Source organism: Malaclemys terrapin, chromosome 1, assembly GCF_027887155.1.
Source record: "Malaclemys terrapin pileata isolate rMalTer1 chromosome 1, rMalTer1.hap1, whole genome shotgun sequence".
In the NCBI taxonomy this organism is placed as follows: domain Eukaryota; kingdom Metazoa; phylum Chordata; order Testudines; family Emydidae; genus Malaclemys; species Malaclemys terrapin.
Window position 1 is genome coordinate 235,047,902 of NC_071505.1, and position 18,772 is coordinate 235,066,673.

The following is an 18,772-nucleotide window of genomic DNA, read 5'->3' on the forward strand; positions in this document are numbered from 1 at the left end:
CAAAATGCTCAGTTAATAATGTTAATGGATATTATAAGAGATGCTTGGTCAGAACATTGGCCTTCAGTATTAAATCGGGAGGCTAGCCCATATTTATCCACAATTGCAAAAACATACTCATCTACCTGGAAAATAACATCCCTGACATGTGGGGACAGTTCTTGTGTAATTGTTACTATGATACCATGGGAAGGAAATGCAAATAAGGTGGTCCCCTTGAACCCTATGGGAGTAACTAGGGAAGGGGGAGCCTGTTGGGAGCCACTAGGAAATAGGTAGGGGGAGTAGAATGGGGTTAAATTGGACTGTCATCACATTAAGCAGTTGTATATCTAGAGGAGGAATATGGATGTGCCCCTCCTATGACTGTGGAGGAGCAGGCTCAATGGCCTATTGCAAAGGGGGGGGCATTTAGGGGTAATGTATATGTGGGTACTGTGTAGTCTGTTGGGAATGTATGCAGTCCTGCAATATAACACTAGGTGGCAAAATCCTTCCAGTATATGACCAAATTATGAACTTCTATACACTGCCACCTGGACTATGGTGCACCAATGGATCAGTGGACTTAATCGTTGTAAACAGTCGAACCAGCACCTACTACCCCATGGCACAGCAAACCAAGTAGTTGAATTGGTTTGGACAATACCAAATTTCACCGTGGATATTCAATGGACACACAATATGGACAAGAGTACACAAAGATTACAAGAGCAACTTGCTGCAAGCACCAACAGTTGGACACACTTACAATACACACTACAGGATAGCACTGACAAAATTTTAACCCTATCAAAGGAAGAGAAGCAGTGTTTTTGGTGGTGGCCAGGATGCTGTACCATACTGCAGTGGTCAGGACTCTCGGTGTTGTTGTGGATTATCATAGCAGCCGGCGTATTGTTAACTGTATTTCTGTTACGTTGTATATGGAAACGATCAAGGGGGGCACAACCCCCTAGAGAACAGCCACTAATTATAACCTATAAGTAATGTAGTAAGCCCTCTTCCCCCCCCACCGTGTACTAAACAACCCGGAACCAACCTTCTCATGCCTTCTATGATGGGAAGTTTGGAACACTAATTGGAATCGGTGTGGTATGCCTGTACAAGAGAAGGTGCAGGGCACAGTATTACACAAGGGGCAGTGGGACAGATGGAATAGCGACACCATCCACCTTGATGCCTGGCCCTATCAGGAAATGTGTCGCCATATGGCCTATGCTTTTCCAGGGATACCTGGGCAGCAGGATCCCAAAAGGAAAAAAAAAAAAAAAAGGGGGTGGAGTGTTAGGATATAGATATTCAGGCCTGTCTGTAAAGGCCTACACTTTAAGAATTTAGGTATATGTTTATCATTTAGCTAGTTATAGAGGTATAAAAGAAAGAATCAAAATCACTGTCTGCCTGTGTAAGGGCCTTCTCTCACTGTGACAGTCTGAGGCCCTGTTCTTAAGCTAAGGCCTTTGGCTCAGCCAGGGGTGGCCAGCCTGTGGCTCTGGAGTCACATGCGGCTCTTCACAAGTTAATATGCGGCTCCTTGTATAGGAACCGACTCCAGGGCTAGAGTTACAGGCGCCAACTTTCCAATGTGCCGGGGGGTGCTCACTGCTCAACTCCTGCCCCTCCCACAGGCCCTGCCCAAATTCCACCCCCTCCCCTGCCATGCCCTCGCTCCTCCCACTCCCCCCCAGAGCCTCCTGCATGCCACAGAACAGCTGATGGGGAGGGAAATGGAGGCACTGATTGGCGGGGCTGCTGGTGGGTGGGAGGTGCTGGGAGCAGGGGTTGGAGCTGATGGGGGGCTGCTGACATATTACTGTGGCTCTTTGGCAATGTACATTGGTAAATTCTGGCTCCTTCTCAGGCTCAGGTTGGCCACCCCTGGGCTAAGCAGTAGGAGCAGCCATAAGCTGGAAAGCATCCGGTCATGTCCTCACACCTTTCAAACCAGTCATATTGAAATAAGGCAATCGTGGGCTGTGAGAAAGGTGATTCGATCTATCGCCTCCAGATAAAGGAAAGAGTCTAGAAGATGAAAAAGGAAATTTAGTTTGATAGTTTTCTGTATTGTTTTGTCATTATAGTTCCCACTTTGCTATTATTTGAATAGTCTGTCTGGTTCTGTGATTGTTTCTGTCTGCTGTATAATTAATTTTGCTGGGTATACACTAATTAAGGTGGTGGGATAACTGATCCCCTGCTGCTAAGCTAAAATTTTAACTAGCATCTGCTCTGTTAAAAAGTCAAGAAACTTAAAATGTGTGACTTGCTGACAGCTCTATGGGTAAAAAACATTACAGTCACGGTAAACTATTTTTAGAAGGAATAACAACCATTAGCATCCAAATTCAAATAACTTTATTTCAATGTACATGAACTGAAACAAAATATAATTGAGATTTACAGACTTAAGAGAAATATATTGCTGAGCTGGCCCATTGGCAAGTGTTCTTCACTACTAAGCAGTGAGAATAATTAGATTTCCAGTCTTCACCTTGCTTGTTAAGCCAAAAAGGAGCTGGAAATGCCACAGATGCTTATTTCCCAAGAGGACTTGCATTGCTCTGCAATTAAGGACTAGTGTTTATGAACACTGAAGAAGAAACCCATCCATTCTTCACCTAGATAAACTAAACTCCATGCTAGCCTGAGAGCTTCAATGAGGAGAGAGAGAAAGAGAGAGAGAAACCTCTTCTGAAAAAATACATCTATTACTAAAACCCTACTTCACTTGCACTATTGTGGAAATTGCAGCTTTCGAGTATTAGACTTCCACCGCAAATTTATTTTAGTTTCTTTGCACAGTCCACAATTTTGCATACATCTGAGGTTTGCAACACACACTTTTTTCCCCATTAATATATTAAATGATCTTCAGTTCTACAGTGTTTACCAGAGTTAGCAGAGACAGCAAAGCAATCACTACTGATCTTGCCTAATTCTGTGGATGACAAAGCAGACAGGGCATGAAGGAGACCACTGTAGCAGGGCGTACTGCACTAACATTCAATGGCTGTAATATGTAAATGGCTAAAGTGACAACTTGATTTCTACAGCAGTTGTGTTAAGACTTTTAGTCTGAATTTTATATTGTACCAGTTACTTTTAAAAAAAAAAAATGAATGTAATATAGGTGCAAAATTTGCAGGCATAATATAATAGTTGAGTTGTTTATATTGTAGGTCTACTGTGGCTTTTCCAAATTACTGCTATTAAAAAAGGTCCATTATTCCTTTTCTGCAATTTTCCATGTCTTATCTGTAACTCGGCCACAATTATTTGAAGATCATCTCGCGATTCAGGTAAGGCCTTATATATTACTGAAGAGCAACAGTGCAATAAAATATATTGCACTGCATCAAATTTAAAACCAAACATTGTCCCTCCTGATGTTCTTATCATACCTAATCTCTTGTATAAGCATCTGCTCTAAAATTCACAACCACAGAATTTATATTACATAACCCTGCAAGCAAGGTGGTTTCAGTACACTTGTTGATGTGTGCTATTACTTGCTGGTTCAGCTGCAACATGTGGTATACGTACTTGGTAAATGGGAAATTCTTTTGACAATCTACTTGAAAATTTACAAAAGCTAAGACTGTTTTACAATGTCCAATGTAGTTAAGTTAGTCAATGCTACACTATGGCACTATAAGATAAGCAATGCTTTAAGATGCACTACTCCGGTAATAGTTATTTGCAATTCTTGCCTCTTTACGTTTCCTTTATTGAAAATATGATAAATGGTATAAAATACTGAGATGCAAATTATGGAAATGTTTTGAAATAACAGATTAAATTTATGGTCAGTTCCCAGATGATACCTGGTTCAAAGGGGCTCAGATTTTCAACCTACTTCCAAAGACAAACAAATAGTTGGAATTTCTTTGAATGTGAACCAGTTTATAAAGTTGACAGAAAAATGGAGTATTATGTGCAAACATACCGAAATTAATAGACTTTATAAAAACATTCCTAGAAATGTACCAAGCTTAAACAAAAAATGATATACAAAGATTTATAGCTGAGCTTTTAGTCGTCATCAGAATCTGAATCATATCTCTTTCCTCTAATGGTTTTCTTATCCAGCTTTGTGACAATGGTTCCAAATTTCTTTTGGCTCTGAAAAGGTGGGTCCATCAAGTTTCCACTAGAAAGAAATAAAATTTTGCTATTTAAAGCGAAAAGATAAAAATATATTAACAGACAGCAGCACAGACCCAGAGAAGCAGCTAGTTGGACAAATCTGTTTAAAGAAAGAGGGGTTGGGATCAATAGTGGGTAGGAGGAGCATGTTCCTTCTATTCCCTTAATCTCCCCCCCACACTAAGCCCAGAGATTGCCAGAGAAAAGTAAGACTAAGACCTTGGCTAAAATTGCAAGTTAGAGCACATTAAATCAGCCCCGGGAGCCCTAACTCCTGAGGTGTCCACGCTGGCAAGGCACTTAGAGCGCCTGGACTCTGCAGCAGGAGTTCCCCTGGTAATCTACCTCCATGAGAAGCATAGAGCTTGCTGCGCCCTGGCTGAAATGCCTGGGTGTCAGTATGGACGACGTGTTGCATTACTGCACTGTGATTGGCTTCTGGAAACATCCCATAATCCCTTGAAGTCAAGTGGCCACTCTTGTCATTGTTTTGAACTCGGCTGCAGGCATACGGATATCCCCTTTCAAAGCTCCATTTCTGACAGCCGGCTGCTTATCTGCTCCGGGACAAAGCAAACCATTACTGTGGAATGCTGCTGCTGCCCAGTCAGGCGTTTGTGTGTGTGGGCGCCGGGGGGGGGCTGATGTCGGGGTTTCCCCCTGCTGCTGTCTGAATTTACAAGATAGCATGCTGACACACTTTTTGCCCCCCAAAACACACTGTCTCTCCCCCCACATACCCACAACATACTCCCTGTCACCCTCCACCTTCACCCCATTTGAAAAGCACGCTGCAGCCATTTGCACACTGGGATAGCTACCACTATAGATTGCTCTTGTGGCGTTGCAAGAGCTGCTAATGTGGCCACGCCACTGCGCTTGCAACTGACAGTGTAAACACACGGCAGCGCTTTCCATGTTGCTGTCTCCAAGGGCTGGTTTAACTCCCGGCGCTCTACATCTACAAGTGTAGCCATGCCTTAAGACAGCAAGGTTGTACTCTCTTTCTTATGCAGCTGCCTCCTCTTAGCTAGGTTCCTGAGGAGAGCTAGTCAGGAGCCCAGAGAACAGGAAATATGAGACTAGGATTCCAGAGTAGTGTGGACATACAGAGCCTTCACACAGATGGCTGTAGCCTACAGTGGATCCCTGGTGATCTGCAGGGTTTGTGGCTCATTTTGCAGAGGGAGGGCTAATGGACTTAGATGGGAGAAACTCTGTACGGAGAACTTAATACAGGTTTCCTCCCACCTCATCCCTTCCTCTCAGTTTTACCATGTGAGGAATGAGCCAGCCCATCAATATTTACTAGATTCAAGACACTATAGCATTCAAAGAATAGGTTTTTCTCATATAAATTACAATCCAGAAAGTCCATTTGTTCCTCATTTGTTGAATCCTACTAATATATTCTCTTTGGCCACCTCCTCTCTGCTTGCTTGCTACTAGTGTGGAAGAAAGGGAAAAGGAAAGAGGAAGCGGACATTCCCCCAGACACAGTTACAGATTAATGAAGTGTCCAAACAAAAACAGAGTTCTAGAAAGGCACTGAAAAAATACAATACTTAGACTAGGAGTGTGTTAACTATGGCTTAGCTCCCATGAGACTACAATATACTGTTCCCATCCTAAATGGTATGCTTCTTTTTAAAGTAGAACGAGAATACATTCTACAATTTGGAGATTTAACATTCAAATAAATGCAGATGAGTTTAATGGAAAAAATTTCCCTATTTTTAATAACTTAGCTTTAAAAATGCCAAGGATATTAAAAGCAAAAGAAGGTACATTAATGTGATATCAAGGTTGACCTTTTAATCACATAAAATCAGTAAATTCAGATTGCAGATCCCACAGTACCTTAACTCTACCCCTGGTTTTTACTATCCATGTCTTTCCATTAATGATCACAAGACACAAGGCTATGTGACAGTTCTTTGCAAATGCAACATAGTAGAAATCATTTGCACTTTTTTCAGTAAGAGACTTTTTAAAGTCAAATTATATTTAACCTACATTTTGCTATCACCATGGACAGGCACATGCCCCATACCCAGCTGAACAGTGCAAGTGTGAAGATATCCCGTAAAGACTGAATTAGTTAGGGAGGAAAGGCTGGGCGTTCAGCTGACTCATTAAGAAGCAGCTGTAAAGAGAGTGGGTGGGAACTGGCTATCCTAAAGCCCAAAGGCCAGAGCTTTGTTTGTTTTCACTAGTATTGGGAAAGCTTCCTTTTCTCAAGAGTTTCCTGAGAGGCACTTCCCTTTGTTTTCCTTGCCAAAGGTTTATTACTGTAACAGCTGGATTATTAGCTCACTTTGGTCTTGGGCACACTAAACATCAACATGATCAACAGAGTCTTTATGCAAAAAATGAATCTGTAAATATAACCCTCACGCATTAACTTTAAAAACAATATATATTAATTACCTGTAATTAATTATGTCTGAACAGCCTAATCTCCATTCTAGGGTTTCTGTGGTAAAGTCATCCGTATTACCAAGATCAGTAAAGCCAACAATAAAATCTTGCGTTTTTCCATCTTTTACTAGTGCTAGAGTGGGAATTACTTTGATGCCCAATCTCTCGCACAGGAATGGAGATTTTTCAGCATTTAATTTCAGGAATTTTGTTTCAATGTGTTTTTTTGAAAGTGCTGCCAAATGCTTGTCTATTATCACGCATCTGTGAAAAAAAAAATTCAAATACTTATGAGTTAGGTATCACAAAGGCCATTTAAGTCTACTTCAGTGCTGAATTCTTGATTATTAAGGTCATATTTGAAGAAGCAACATTACAGACATAGCTTGTTACTTTTGGTTTTACTTTTAGGGAAAAATAAAATATTCCAATCAGTTTACTAATATTCAAGAGCTTCAACTTACATTATCTGGATTTCAAGATTATCAAAATAAGTGACTTGGCATTATGGTTGGGGAAATTGGGATAACACGTTCCTTCCTTGAAGCCTCTGGCTGCTAGCAGTTCATAGGGAATGTTCTCATCTTTCACTAGGGTGTATTCTTGCTCACACTGAAGTATTTGGGAATTTTGCTATTGAACTTCAACAGGAACAAGATCAGGCCCAAGTTTTTAAGAAGCAATCTAGTGAGATTTGTTCAGTGATTAACAATCACCACCATTTTTTTCCCCCTCTGCTACCAAAGTTTTCCAATGATCCTTTTCTAGGGATAAACCCATTATTTCAAAATGAATTTTACCTAGTTCCCTTACCCTAGCCCCTATCCTGGCATGGCTGCTCAGCTTAATATTAAAGAACTGCCTGCCTCAAAGCTAAACAACAATGATGATGTGAAGCAAAATGCTCCCCTAGAAATCCTGTCTACAGACTGTAGTGAATATTTTTACCAAGCTGGTCAACATAATCATATGATGTTATAAAATAAACCCCACGTTAAGTGCTTATTTAGTTTTAGTAGAAACATGACTGATTGCAGGCTCCCCTGCTCCGTGAGATTTGACAGATCTGTTGATTTTAAAACCTCTATATTCAGTTTCACTTGCTGCTTTTGGAATAGTTTATTTACTTTTACACATTCTTAGCATCACAAGAGTCTTTTTAAAATAAGGTATTTACTGTACCTGAAGGTTGTATCTTTATAGAAATGGCAAACCACATTTTTACTTTCTTTGACTTCTTGGAAAAAGTCTCTCTCACTTGGGATTTCTCTATATTCTCCATGTCCTTTTGAGAGCCATTCCTCATGATGAGAAAGCAAAAAGTTAGTACTATGTTTCTTAATTGTATTTAATCTATTCTGAGAGCAATATTACTTTTAGAGAACTCCCTGACATGTTATAAAAATATATTTATATTAAATAAAAAAAAGACTGCCATCTGAAAGCTTAAATAAAAGCTTAGAATCCTTTTTTTTTTTTTTTTCTTAAAAAGAGGGGAAGGGGCAGGAGGGTTTTACTGGGAAACATTTGAAGTCAAACTATAGCAGCTAGTCAGGAAAAGAAACTACTTTTCCCTCTTCATCCCTTCTTCCCCCACACAATAGATGGAAAGACACTGGTCTGGACATGGCTGCTGGGTTAATCTGCCCATATTTTTTTTGGTGGGGTAGAAGGAGGAGGAGGAGTCACTGCTTTGTTGAAAGCCGCAGTCCTCGTACAGAATACGATACACTTCTATAGCATAACCTCCTACAAAGAACAGATTAAACCACTAGTATTCAAGAGAGGATATAAACCCCAAAGTTCTTTCAACAATTTTGGGAGCCTCAAAGTTGCAACGCGGACTGCCCTCTTCAGAAAGTAATTGTATACTGACAAAAATTCACCAAAGCATGACACCTATAATCACAAAAAAAAACCCCACCAACACAGAAAGCATGACACAGCACGCTTTAAAGCTGATTTACTTTCAGTTGTCCCTATATAGAAAATGCAGATCAATACTATAGTTTTAAAACTTCTGAAACATTCATTAGCATCTCAACATTATAAAGGCCACCAGAGCTGGCTTTACAATAGATACATTAAGTATGTAGATAATCTTTAAAACGACAATTGTATACAAACAAAAAGTCCTCAAACATCTAGGTTCAATCCAAATACCCCAACATAAGCAAGTTTTCCAGAACAACGTGCACGCAATTATACACACAAAAATGCATGCTTGTTTACAGTTGCTGAATGCAGTTACAATTTCACAAGGGGAAAATTATAATGGGACATGCAAACTGCAGTAATTGCATGATTAGGTGCGCAGATGTGTGCCTGCAATTTTGAAAGTCTAGCCCGTTATAATAAAAATTACTTTGCACTGATTGGAGAAGGATTGAGTAAGCTAGATGTTTACAAGCAGTACTTACTTTTCCAAAGCTAAATCACAAGTTGCCTATTTTTTAAAGTTAAAACAAAGCAGTTTTAACAAGATGCCAGTGCAAAAAAAAAAAAAAAAAAAAGTGTTACCCTATGAAGGAGTGAACAGAATTAAAAGGAGGTCATAAATATCCTGAATGTTGTCCATGCTCCTGGTGCCTAGTATAGCCTAATTATTTTGATTTTTTTTAATCAAGAGAATACAAAGAAGAAGAAATAGTAAGAAAGAGTCAACAACAAACTAAATTGTTCTTCAAGGAAAATCAGCAAGAGAGAGACACCTGTTACATTATCAAAAAAATATGTTCAGGTCTACTTTGCGTCAGAACTATTAAGATTCAATATCCCTCAGCTTTCCAGCCTAACAGATATTCAGCTGCATCCACATCTCAAAGTCTGGTATTGGCCTCTACCATTCCCTTCACAACTGGAATGTCCTTTTCCACTTCCAATCACTGCCCAGTTTCATAGTTTTTGAGGCTTGACCATACTAGGTAGGGAAACCCAAAGGACTTCCCTATTTGCAGCTCAAGTTCCACATCAGTTGCTAAGAAAACCCAAACTATGTGGCAAAAGATTTTTGGGAAACATCAAGATCAATAGCTTAATGAGATGGTTGCAACAGCAAGGTAGGATTATTTCCTGCCCCTGCAAAAAGACATGAGCAAATAAGTTTTCTTCACATACATCCCAAAGTCTTACTGGATTGTGAGAAGCCCCTTTGCAGAATCAGGATAGGCGACCAGCCCTGTAAAGAGCTCGGAGAAGCCATGCATCATTCCTTTTGTAAAATGCCTCAAAACATAGAGAGGGAGGGACTTGCATACTACCACGAGAAGATTTCAAATGTTTAGAAGTCTGGAGGAGGGGGATCCCTAAGGTCTGCTGGCATGTGTGCATTACTGGTGTTTTCAGTCAATAATATTTGAGGACTCAATCACCTGAATATTAACATAATCAAATCCAAATATCAGTTTATTTGCTTACCCTTCTCTTAATCCAGATTTTTTTTTAAATACACATCTGTATAATTTTGATGTAACCAAACTGTTCTAAATCAAGGCCAAAAATTAAAATGTGTTAGACATGTTGTAGTCTATGATTCTATGCCAAATTTCAGCCCAAAGCAAGTGTACTGCTATTCAACACCTACCCTCCCCTGAGATTTTCTATCAAACACAAACAGAATCAACTAAGGTAGTCTTTGCTATAGTGTATAAAGCATCTGATCCCATTCTTTGAAGTTCAGAATCTAAAATGCTGCCAGAAAATTACTTGTTTCTGCTGCTGGGATTTCTTTAGCGCTTCAAGCCTCCTTTCTTTAAGGCGTTCCAATTCATCTTCATCCATCTGGTCCAATTTCTGAATCTCAGCATCCAGCTGTTCTTCCACTACTTTAGTAGTCTGAAGCATTTGATTTTCCAGAACTTTTGAAAACATTTCAACAGAAGTATCAGCAGCCATTCTTCTGGATATTCAATACACTCCTTGTAGCTGCAAAATAATACATGAAAGTAGAGATGAATACCATAAAACAATACCTATTTTAAGCCTTTAGTTCATATCCTGATCAGGCCAGTCTCTTATCTATAGAGTGCTGTGTAGCAAAACGGGGTGGGGGGGGACGGGGTGGAGAAAAGAGAGACAGTCCCTATCCTATTAGGAACGAATATGCAGACAGTTGTTTTCTTCAGGGGGATTTACAACTCTGTAGACAATACTTACACCGTGCACATGCAAGAGAACAAAGATTCCTGTCATATCCTATTCTCTGACTCCCTAGGCCAGCTGCTAAAATAGCACATTCAGCTTCTTGGAGAGGGAAGCCCAGATTCACAAAGGGCACTTCAGCCTCAGTTTTAGGCACCACTATGATCCACAACACGAACACCTGGCTTCCGCCTCACTCTGAAGGTGCCTAAACTCACCCAATGCCTAAGTTTTCTGGGTAGAAGTTCTCTACATATGTTTCTGCCTGAGGCCACGTGCAATGCTGCCTCCCTGTAGGTGTCTGGATACCTATCTCATGCATAAGGCCCAGCTCAATCCACAAAGCAGGGGAGGCAGGCTCTCCTCTGCCTAACTCACCTGTAGGTCCTGGTGTGTGCACAGGCTGCTTAATGCCACACAAAACAGCCTGGGGAAGAGTGGTAGGCGGATCTCCCTTATAATCTTTAGCAGAGTGTTTAGGATACTCACCCAGGATGTGAGACCCCTCCTTGTTCAAGTCCCCCCTCTACCCTATGAGGAGGGATCTGAACAGGGATCTGCCACCTGTCAGGTGAGTGAGAACCTGATTGCTCCAGGCAGAAGCACAGGCTCAATCTTTCTCTGTGGAGATCCTCCTCGTGTAGAATTTCAGACACACATCGTACCAGGAATAGGGAGAAAAAAGAGCTGCAGGAACTCACTAAGTTTTCCCCATAATGCTCCATTTTTACTTTACCTCTAGTGCTGTGGGTGGTTTTGTAACAGGCTTATAGCAGGGCGAGAACGAGACCATTCAGCTCAGGACCTGGGCAGCCTGCAAGCCAGCAGCCACCTATTTGTGCTACAAAATAAGCGGCCGCCGTAAGCCCCGTACGGCTTGAGTCCATCTACAGTGTAAGTAGCAAAATGAAGTGAAACTGCTTTTCCGAAACACCCCGCCCGGGGGGGCGAGAGCCGGTTCCAAAACGAGCAGCGGCTCCGCTTCCCACCAGGGGAGGCGCGGCGGGGGGGTGCCTGGCGTGTTATGGGCACACCCCCTCCAGCTGTTACCCCTCGCAGCTCCTGCCTAGTGCGGGGGGACGGTGTCACCAGCACAGCGTGGCTATAGGGCGACAGGGCCCTGAGCCAGGCAGAGTCTGCCCCCCCCCGGCCAGGTACCACACCCGGGGGGAAGGGATGCAGCAGCTAAACACAACGTATTGCGCATGCGCGGCTCGCGCCAGCTGCAACAGCTACGTTCACCGGCTCCAACGCCCCCGCCCCAGCCAAACCGCCGGTGACAATCCCAGGCCCCCTCCCCCGCCGAAAGGAGCCCGCAGCCGGGCCCCTGGGCCGACAAGGGAAAGGCTGCCGGACGGGACGCGCCGCTCACAGTCCCCGCCCCACAAGCCCGGCGGCGGCAGCGTCCCCACACCTTGTCCGCGCGTGTCTCGCGGCCTCAGCTCGTGCCTGGCGGCTCCGATGATTGTTGACGCGCCTCGCACCAGGGAGGATGGTGGTGAGGTGAGAGGCCGCAGTGCGCAAGCGCGTTCACGCCAGGGCCCAGCGCGACGGCGGCCTACGGAGACAAGGGCGCAGGAGGGACCCGCCGGCGCTGCGCGAGGCGCTCACTGCTGCTGCCCAGCGCCCCCTCTGGCCGGAGGGCGAACAGCGGCAACAGGCGCCACGCTCCCCTCTCCCTGCCAGGCCGGCCCCAGGCTCCCCCCTTTACTGCCCCCTGCTGCCCAGCTCCAGGCTGCCCCTCCTTACTGCCCAGCCCTAGGCTTGCCCCCTTACTGCTCCCTGCTGCCAAGGCCAGAGGAGGAAATTTCCCACCCACTCCCTCCTCGGGCATGGGGGTGGGCACTGTACACAACAGAAAACAAGGGACGTTCTGATTCACTGGTGTGGCCCAGTGGTTAGAGCACAGAACAGGGAGTCAGACTATGGGATTCAGAGCCCTGCCACTGAACTGCTACCTGCAGGGCCGGCTCCCGGCACCAGCTTAACAAGCAGGTGCTTGGGGCGGCCATGGGAGAGGGGCGGCACCTGCGGCAATTCAGGGGCGGCAGGTTCCTCACTCCCTCTAGGAGGGAAGGACCTGCCGCTGAACTGCCGCCACTGATCGCGGCTTTTTTTTTTTTTTTTTCCAATTGCCGCCGCCGATCACGGCTTTTTTTTTTTTTTTTTTTTTGCTGGGGGCGGCAGAAATGCTGGAGCCAGCCCTGGCTACCTGCCTTGGGCAAATCGTTTTCCCTCACTGCACCTCACCTCCCCCCCTGTAAAACAGGAACAACAGCGGCATCCTACGTCCCCGGGGTGTTGTTTGTAAAGCACTTTGAGATTACTGGACAGCCAAGGAAAATCTCTCCTCTCTACCCTCACGAGATACACGCAGGTGCAGAGCAGAACAGTGTGCCGTGATGCCTGCTGGGGACCGTGGCCTGCTGTCTGTGGGTGCTGTGGAGCTCTGCTCTATTCCTTCAGGGTGGGGGTGAGGGCTGGGATGCCTCCCTGAGGAATGGGGCAGGAGCTCTCATCTGGGCTGGGGGATGGGTGTGAAGCACTGGATGTGCAGGGACTCCAGCTAGAGTAGGGTTCCCCATAGCCGGGTGATGCATCTGCCCGTGGCCTCGTTTGGTGGGAGGGTGGGAGTGCCACTCTGTGGCCTTGGGCTGCTGGTGTCAGGAGGAGCCGTTCTTGGCTCTTTAGGCTGTTCATTAGGCCTGTGTTGTAATGGGCATCTCTTGACATCAGACATGGGGCCAAGTCTTTCCTCGGGCATCAGTGTATGACACATAGGCAAAAACCTTCTAGCCAATAAGGGTCACACTAGGCTGTTTGTAAAATCCTGGTGGAATTGGTTGCAGCATGTTCAGCGATGCTTTCAGGTGAGCGGAGTAGTCGCAACAGATCATCACTTCTACCACATGACTTCAGTACATCACTGACTATTCTAAAATCAAGATGGGATGTTTTTCTAAATGTGAAGGAGCAAGTTATATAAAAGGTGTATATATAGTAATTGCTCTATTCTGTCATCTAGACTTTTTTTATCCCGAATTGGAAATGTTAAACATATAGCATTCAGACATATTTTACAACTTCCTGTTGTGTGATCCTTCCAATAGACCACCATTTTACTGCTCTATCGCACTTATCTACAGACAGACATTGTCCCATTATGATGGCCAGGAGGAGGCTGATTGGGAATTGTGAACCATATCACCATAACTTGCCCATTGGTTAGGGTCTGTCTGTTGTATTTTTGTTACTCCAAATGTTACATTCTGAAACAATCCTTTAATTATTTTCTTTAATCACAGTGGTAATATTTTTGACACAGGGTAATGATAGTAATGGCTAGGGCAACCAGCAGGAGTGGTGTCTGTAGTTCTTAAATACTAAGGCCTGGTCTACACTACGACTTTAATTCGGATTTATCAGCTTTAATCCGAATTAACCCTGCAACCGTCCACACAACGACGCTATTTATTTCGATGTAAAGGGCCCTTTAAATCGATTTCTGTACTCCACCCCGACGAGCGGAGTAGTGCCAAAATCGATTTTAGCAATTCGAATTAGGGTTAGTGTGGCCGCAATTCAATGGTATTGGCCTCCGGGAGCTATCCCACAGTGCAGTGCATCATTGTGACCGCTCTGGACAGCAATCTAAACTCGGATGCACTGGCCAGGTAGACAGGAAAAGCCCCGCGAACATTTGAATTCCATTTCCTGTTTGCCCAGCGTGGAGAGCACAGGTGACCACAGATAGCTCATCAGCACAGGTAACCATGCAGGCTGATAATCGAAAAAGAGCACCAGCATGGACCGTGAGGGAGATACTGGATCTGATCGCTGTATGGGGAGAGGATTCAGTGCTTGCAGAACTTCGTTCTAAAAGACGAAATGCAAAAACTTTTGAAAAAATCTCCAAGGGCATGATGGAGAGAGGCCACAATAGGGACTCAGATCAGTGCCGCGTGAAAGTCAAGGAGCTCAGACAAGCCTATCAAAAAACAAAGGAGGCAAACGGTCGCTCCGGGTCAGAGCCGCGGACATGCCGCTTCTACGCCGAGCTGCATGCAATTCTAGGGGGGGCTGCCACCACTACCCCACCTGTGTTCGTGGATTCTGGGTCGGGGATAGTCTCATCAGCGACGCCTGAGGATTCTGCCGATGGGGTAGAGGAGGAGGAGGAGGAGGAGGAGGATGAGCTTGCAGAGAGCACACAGCACTCCATTCTCCCCAACAGCCAGGATCTTTTTATCACCCTGACTGAAGTACCCTCCCAAGCCAGTACCCAAGACTCTGACCCCATGGAAGGGACCTCAGGTGAGTTTACCTTTTAAAATATAAAACTTGTTTTAAAAGCAAACGGTTTTTAATGATTACTTTGCCTGACTTTGCATTCGCGGTCAGTTCAGCTACTGGAAAAGTCTGTAGCTACTGGAAAAGTCTGTTAACGTGTATGGGGATGGAGCGGAAATCCTCCAGGGACATCTCCATGAAGCTCTCCTGGAGGTACTCCGAAAGCCTTGCCAGAAGGTTTCTGGGCAGTGCATCCTTATTGCCTTCTCCATGGTAGGACACTTGACCACGCCATGCTTGCAGCAAGTAATCTGGTATCATTGCCTGACAAAGCCTGGCAGCGTATGGTCCCGGTGTTTGCTGGCATTCAAGCAACATCCGTTCTTTATCTTGTTGTGTAATCCTCAGGAGAGTGATATCACTCCTGGTAACCTGGTTGAAATACGGGAACTTAATTAAGGGGACAGAGGTGGCAGTTCCTATTAGGCTGTTTGCCTGTGTCTGAAAAGAAATCCTTCCCTGAAGTTAGCCAAGCGCAGGGGGGGAATTGGCCCAGAGCTTTTTGCATTAGGCTAGCAGGGATCTTCCCTGTTACCAGCCACGCGGTGGGGGGAGGGGTACCGTGATCATCCCAGAGAATTCATGGCGGGAGGGGGGCGGCGGCGGCGGTGGGGGGGTGTTAGTTTGGTGCCTGCAGGGATCTTCCCTGATACCAGCCACGCGGTGGGGGGGAGGGGTACAGCGATAATCCCAGAGAATTCATGGTGAGGGGGGGGGGTGGTTAGTTTGTTTTCTGGTGCTGCTGAATGTTAACAGAAAAAACGCAGCACTCTACTTGCCTGAAGGGGCCCAGACAAGCCCCCCCCCCACTACCCCCCCCCCCAACTGGCTTAGATTGGCCAGGCTTCTGCAGCACTCTACAAGCTATGCTTGGTATGTGGGAAAGGAGGGCAGAAGCTTACCATGGCCGCATGCAAGCCGAATTCTGTTGCCCAGACCTGTGATCTCTAGCAGCAAAGCCACAGGCACTCAGCATTAAGAGGCAAAATGCGACCTTGCACAGAAATCACACGTGCTATGTAATGTGAACAGTGTTGGTCACCGTGAAAGAGTATAAGCATTGTTCTGCAAAATGTAGCTTTTAAAACAATTCTCTCTTTTTTCCCCTCCCTACAGCAGCTGCAAATTCCTCAAGCCTCCCCCCTCCATCCCGAAGGTTATCACAGATAAGGCGTCGTAAGAAGAAAACGCGAGACGAGATATTTTCTGAAATTATGGAATCCAGCCGCAGTGACAGAGCTCATGTGAATGAGTGGAAGGAAACAGTTTCAAAGTATAGGAAAGAAGTCAGTGAACGTGAGGACAGGAGGGACCAACGTGAGGAGAGGAGGGACCAACGTGAGGAGAGGAGAGACGCTCGAGATGAGAGGTGGCGGCAGGAAGACCAGAGGATGAAGGATGCAACGCTGGGGCTGCTCCGGCGTCTGGTGGAGGTTCAGGAACGGCTGCTGGAAAACAGACTGCCGCTTCAGCCCCTGTTCCACCCTCCCCCCTCCCCATGTTCCGTATCCTCCTCACCCAGACGTGTAAGAACGCGGGGGGGGAGGCTCCGTACACCTTCCCATTCCACCCCAGTAGACAGCCCAAGCAAAAGGCTGTCATTTTTTTAAGCTTTTCTTTGTGGCTTTTTCCTTCCCAGCAATCCTCCTCCCAAATACCACCCGGGTTCCCTCCCTCGTTTTCTAATCTATTAATAAAGAATAAATGATTTTTAAATGATAGTGACTTTATTTGGTTTGAAAGAAAGCTGGGGGAAGGGGCAGGGTGGGTTCCTTACAGAAAATCAGTCAATAAAGGGGGCGGGTTTTCATGAAGGAGAAACAAACAGATATTTCACACTGTAGCCTGGCCAGCCATGAAACTGGTTTTCAAAGCTTCTCTGATGCACAGCGCTTCATGGTGTGCTCTTCTAATCGCCCTGGTGTCTGGCTGCGCGTAATCAGCAGCCAGGCGGTTTGCCTCAGCCTCCCACCCCGCCATAAAGGTCTCCCCCTTACTTTCACAGAGATTGTGGAGCACACAGCAAGCAGAAATAACAATGGGGAGATTTCTTTGGCTGAGGTCAGAGCGAGTCAATAATGAACGCCAGCGACCTTTTAAACGGCCAAATGCACATTCTACCACCATTCTGCACTTGCTTAGCCTGTAGTTAAACAGCTCCTGACTCCTGTCCAGGCTGCCTGTGTACGGCTTCATAAGCCATGGCATTAAGGGGTAGGCTGGGTCCCCAAGAATAACTATGGGCATTTCAACATCCCCAACGGTTATTTTCTGGTCCGGAAAGTAAGTCCCTTGCTGCAGCCCTTTAAACAGAGTAGTGTTCCTGAAGACGCGAGCGTCATGAACCCTTCCCGCCCAGCCCGCGTTGATGTTGGTGAAACGTCCCTTGTGATCCACAAGTGCTTGCAGCACCATTGAAAAGTACCCCTTGCGGTTTATGTACTCGGTGGCTTGGTGCTCCGGTGCCAAGATAGGGATATGGGTTCCGTCTATTGCCCCACCACAGTTAGGGAATCCCATTGCAGCAAAACCATCCACTATAGCCTGCACATTTCCCAGAGTCACAAACTTTCGTAGCAGCACCTGAGTGATTGCTTTGGCTACTTGCATCACAGCAGCCCCCACAGTAGATTTGCCCACTCCAAATTGATTCCCGACTGACCGGTAGCTGTCTGGCGTTGCAAGCTTCCACAGGGCTATCGCCACGCGCTTCTCAACTGTGAGGGCTGCTCTCATCTTGGTATTCTGGCGTTTCAGGGCAGGGGACAGCAAGTCACAAAGTTCCATGAAAGTGCCCTTACGCATGCGAAAGTTCCGCAGCCACTGGGAATCGTCCCAGACCTGCAACACTATGCGGTCCCACCAGTCTGTGCTTGTTTCCCTTGCCCAGAATCGGCGTTCCATGGATAGAATCTGCCCCATTAACAACATGATCTCCAAAGCTCCGGGGCCCGTGGTTTCACAGAATTCTGTATCCGTGTCCGTGTCCATGTCCTCATCATGCTTGTCGCTGCGCTGCCGCCGCCGCTGCCTCCTCGCCTCGTTTTTCTGGTCCTGGCTGAGCATAAACTCCACGAGAACGCGCGAGGTGTTTACAATATTCATGACTGCTGTCTTGAGCTCAGCGGGCTCCATGCTTGCCGTGGTATGGAGTCTGCAGTGTTCACCCACCCAGGAAAAAAGGCGCGAAAATGGTTGTCTGCCGTCCGTTGCTTTCATGCAGGGAGGGAGGGAGGGAGGAGGTGAGGCTGTACCCAGAACCACCTGCGACGATGTTTTTTGTCCCATCAGGCACTGGGATCTTAACCCACAATCCCAATGGGCGCGGGAGACTGCGGGAACTATGGGATAGCTATGGAATTGCTACCCACAGTGCAACGGTGCAGAAATCGACGCTAGCCCCGGTACTTGGACGCACACCACCGAAGTAATGTACTTAGTGTGGCCGCATCCATTTCGACTTTATACAACCTGTTTTTCAAATCCGAATTATCTAAATTCGGATTAATCCCGTAGTGTAGACATACCCTTTCACTATATAATAAGATTCCAGGAATGTCACACTGTGGGAGTCAGTCTGAAGCTTATTATGTCTGTAAAGTCAGTGTGAAGTGACAGAAGCAGCTACAAGTATGTTGAGAGCTCTCTTTGTTCAGAATACCACCAGAATGAATCATGCTGGGTTTCACAGTTTGTTGCCATCCAGTTTTTA

At 45.5% G+C, this 18,772-nt stretch overlaps 2 protein-coding genes across 3 annotated transcripts; one reads left to right on the forward strand and one right to left on the reverse strand.

Annotated features, from left to right (window-relative positions):
• Positions 1-2,335: 2,335 nt before the first annotated feature.
• Positions 2,336-12,247, reverse strand: TXNDC9 (thioredoxin domain containing 9). Of its 2 annotated transcripts, none has more exons than XM_054009641.1 (5): positions 12,125-12,247; positions 10,276-10,494; positions 7,753-7,871; positions 6,580-6,834; positions 2,336-4,153 (listed from the first exon to the last, which is right to left on the reverse strand). In XM_054009641.1, the coding sequence occupies exons 2-5, from the start codon at positions 10,462-10,464 to the stop codon at positions 4,036-4,038; spliced, it is 681 nt and encodes a 226-aa protein (XP_053865616.1). In that variant the 5' UTR covers positions 10,465-10,494; positions 12,125-12,247; the 3' UTR covers positions 2,336-4,035. The 2 variants fall into 2 exon arrangements, with proteins under 2 accessions (XP_053865616.1, XP_053865622.1); XM_054009647.1 differs by lacking the exon at positions 12,125-12,247 and adding an exon at positions 11,447-11,661.
• Positions 12,248-14,119: 1,872 nt separating this feature from the next.
• On the forward strand, positions 14,120-16,880 carry LOC128830665 (uncharacterized). The gene is made up of 2 exons (XM_054016534.1): positions 14,120-15,024; positions 16,177-16,880. Exons 1-2 carry the CDS (start codon positions 14,484-14,486, stop codon positions 16,668-16,670), a joined length of 1,035 nt encoding a protein of 344 aa, XP_053872509.1. The 5' UTR covers positions 14,120-14,483; the 3' UTR covers positions 16,671-16,880.
• Positions 16,881-18,772: the final 1,892 nt, after the last annotated feature.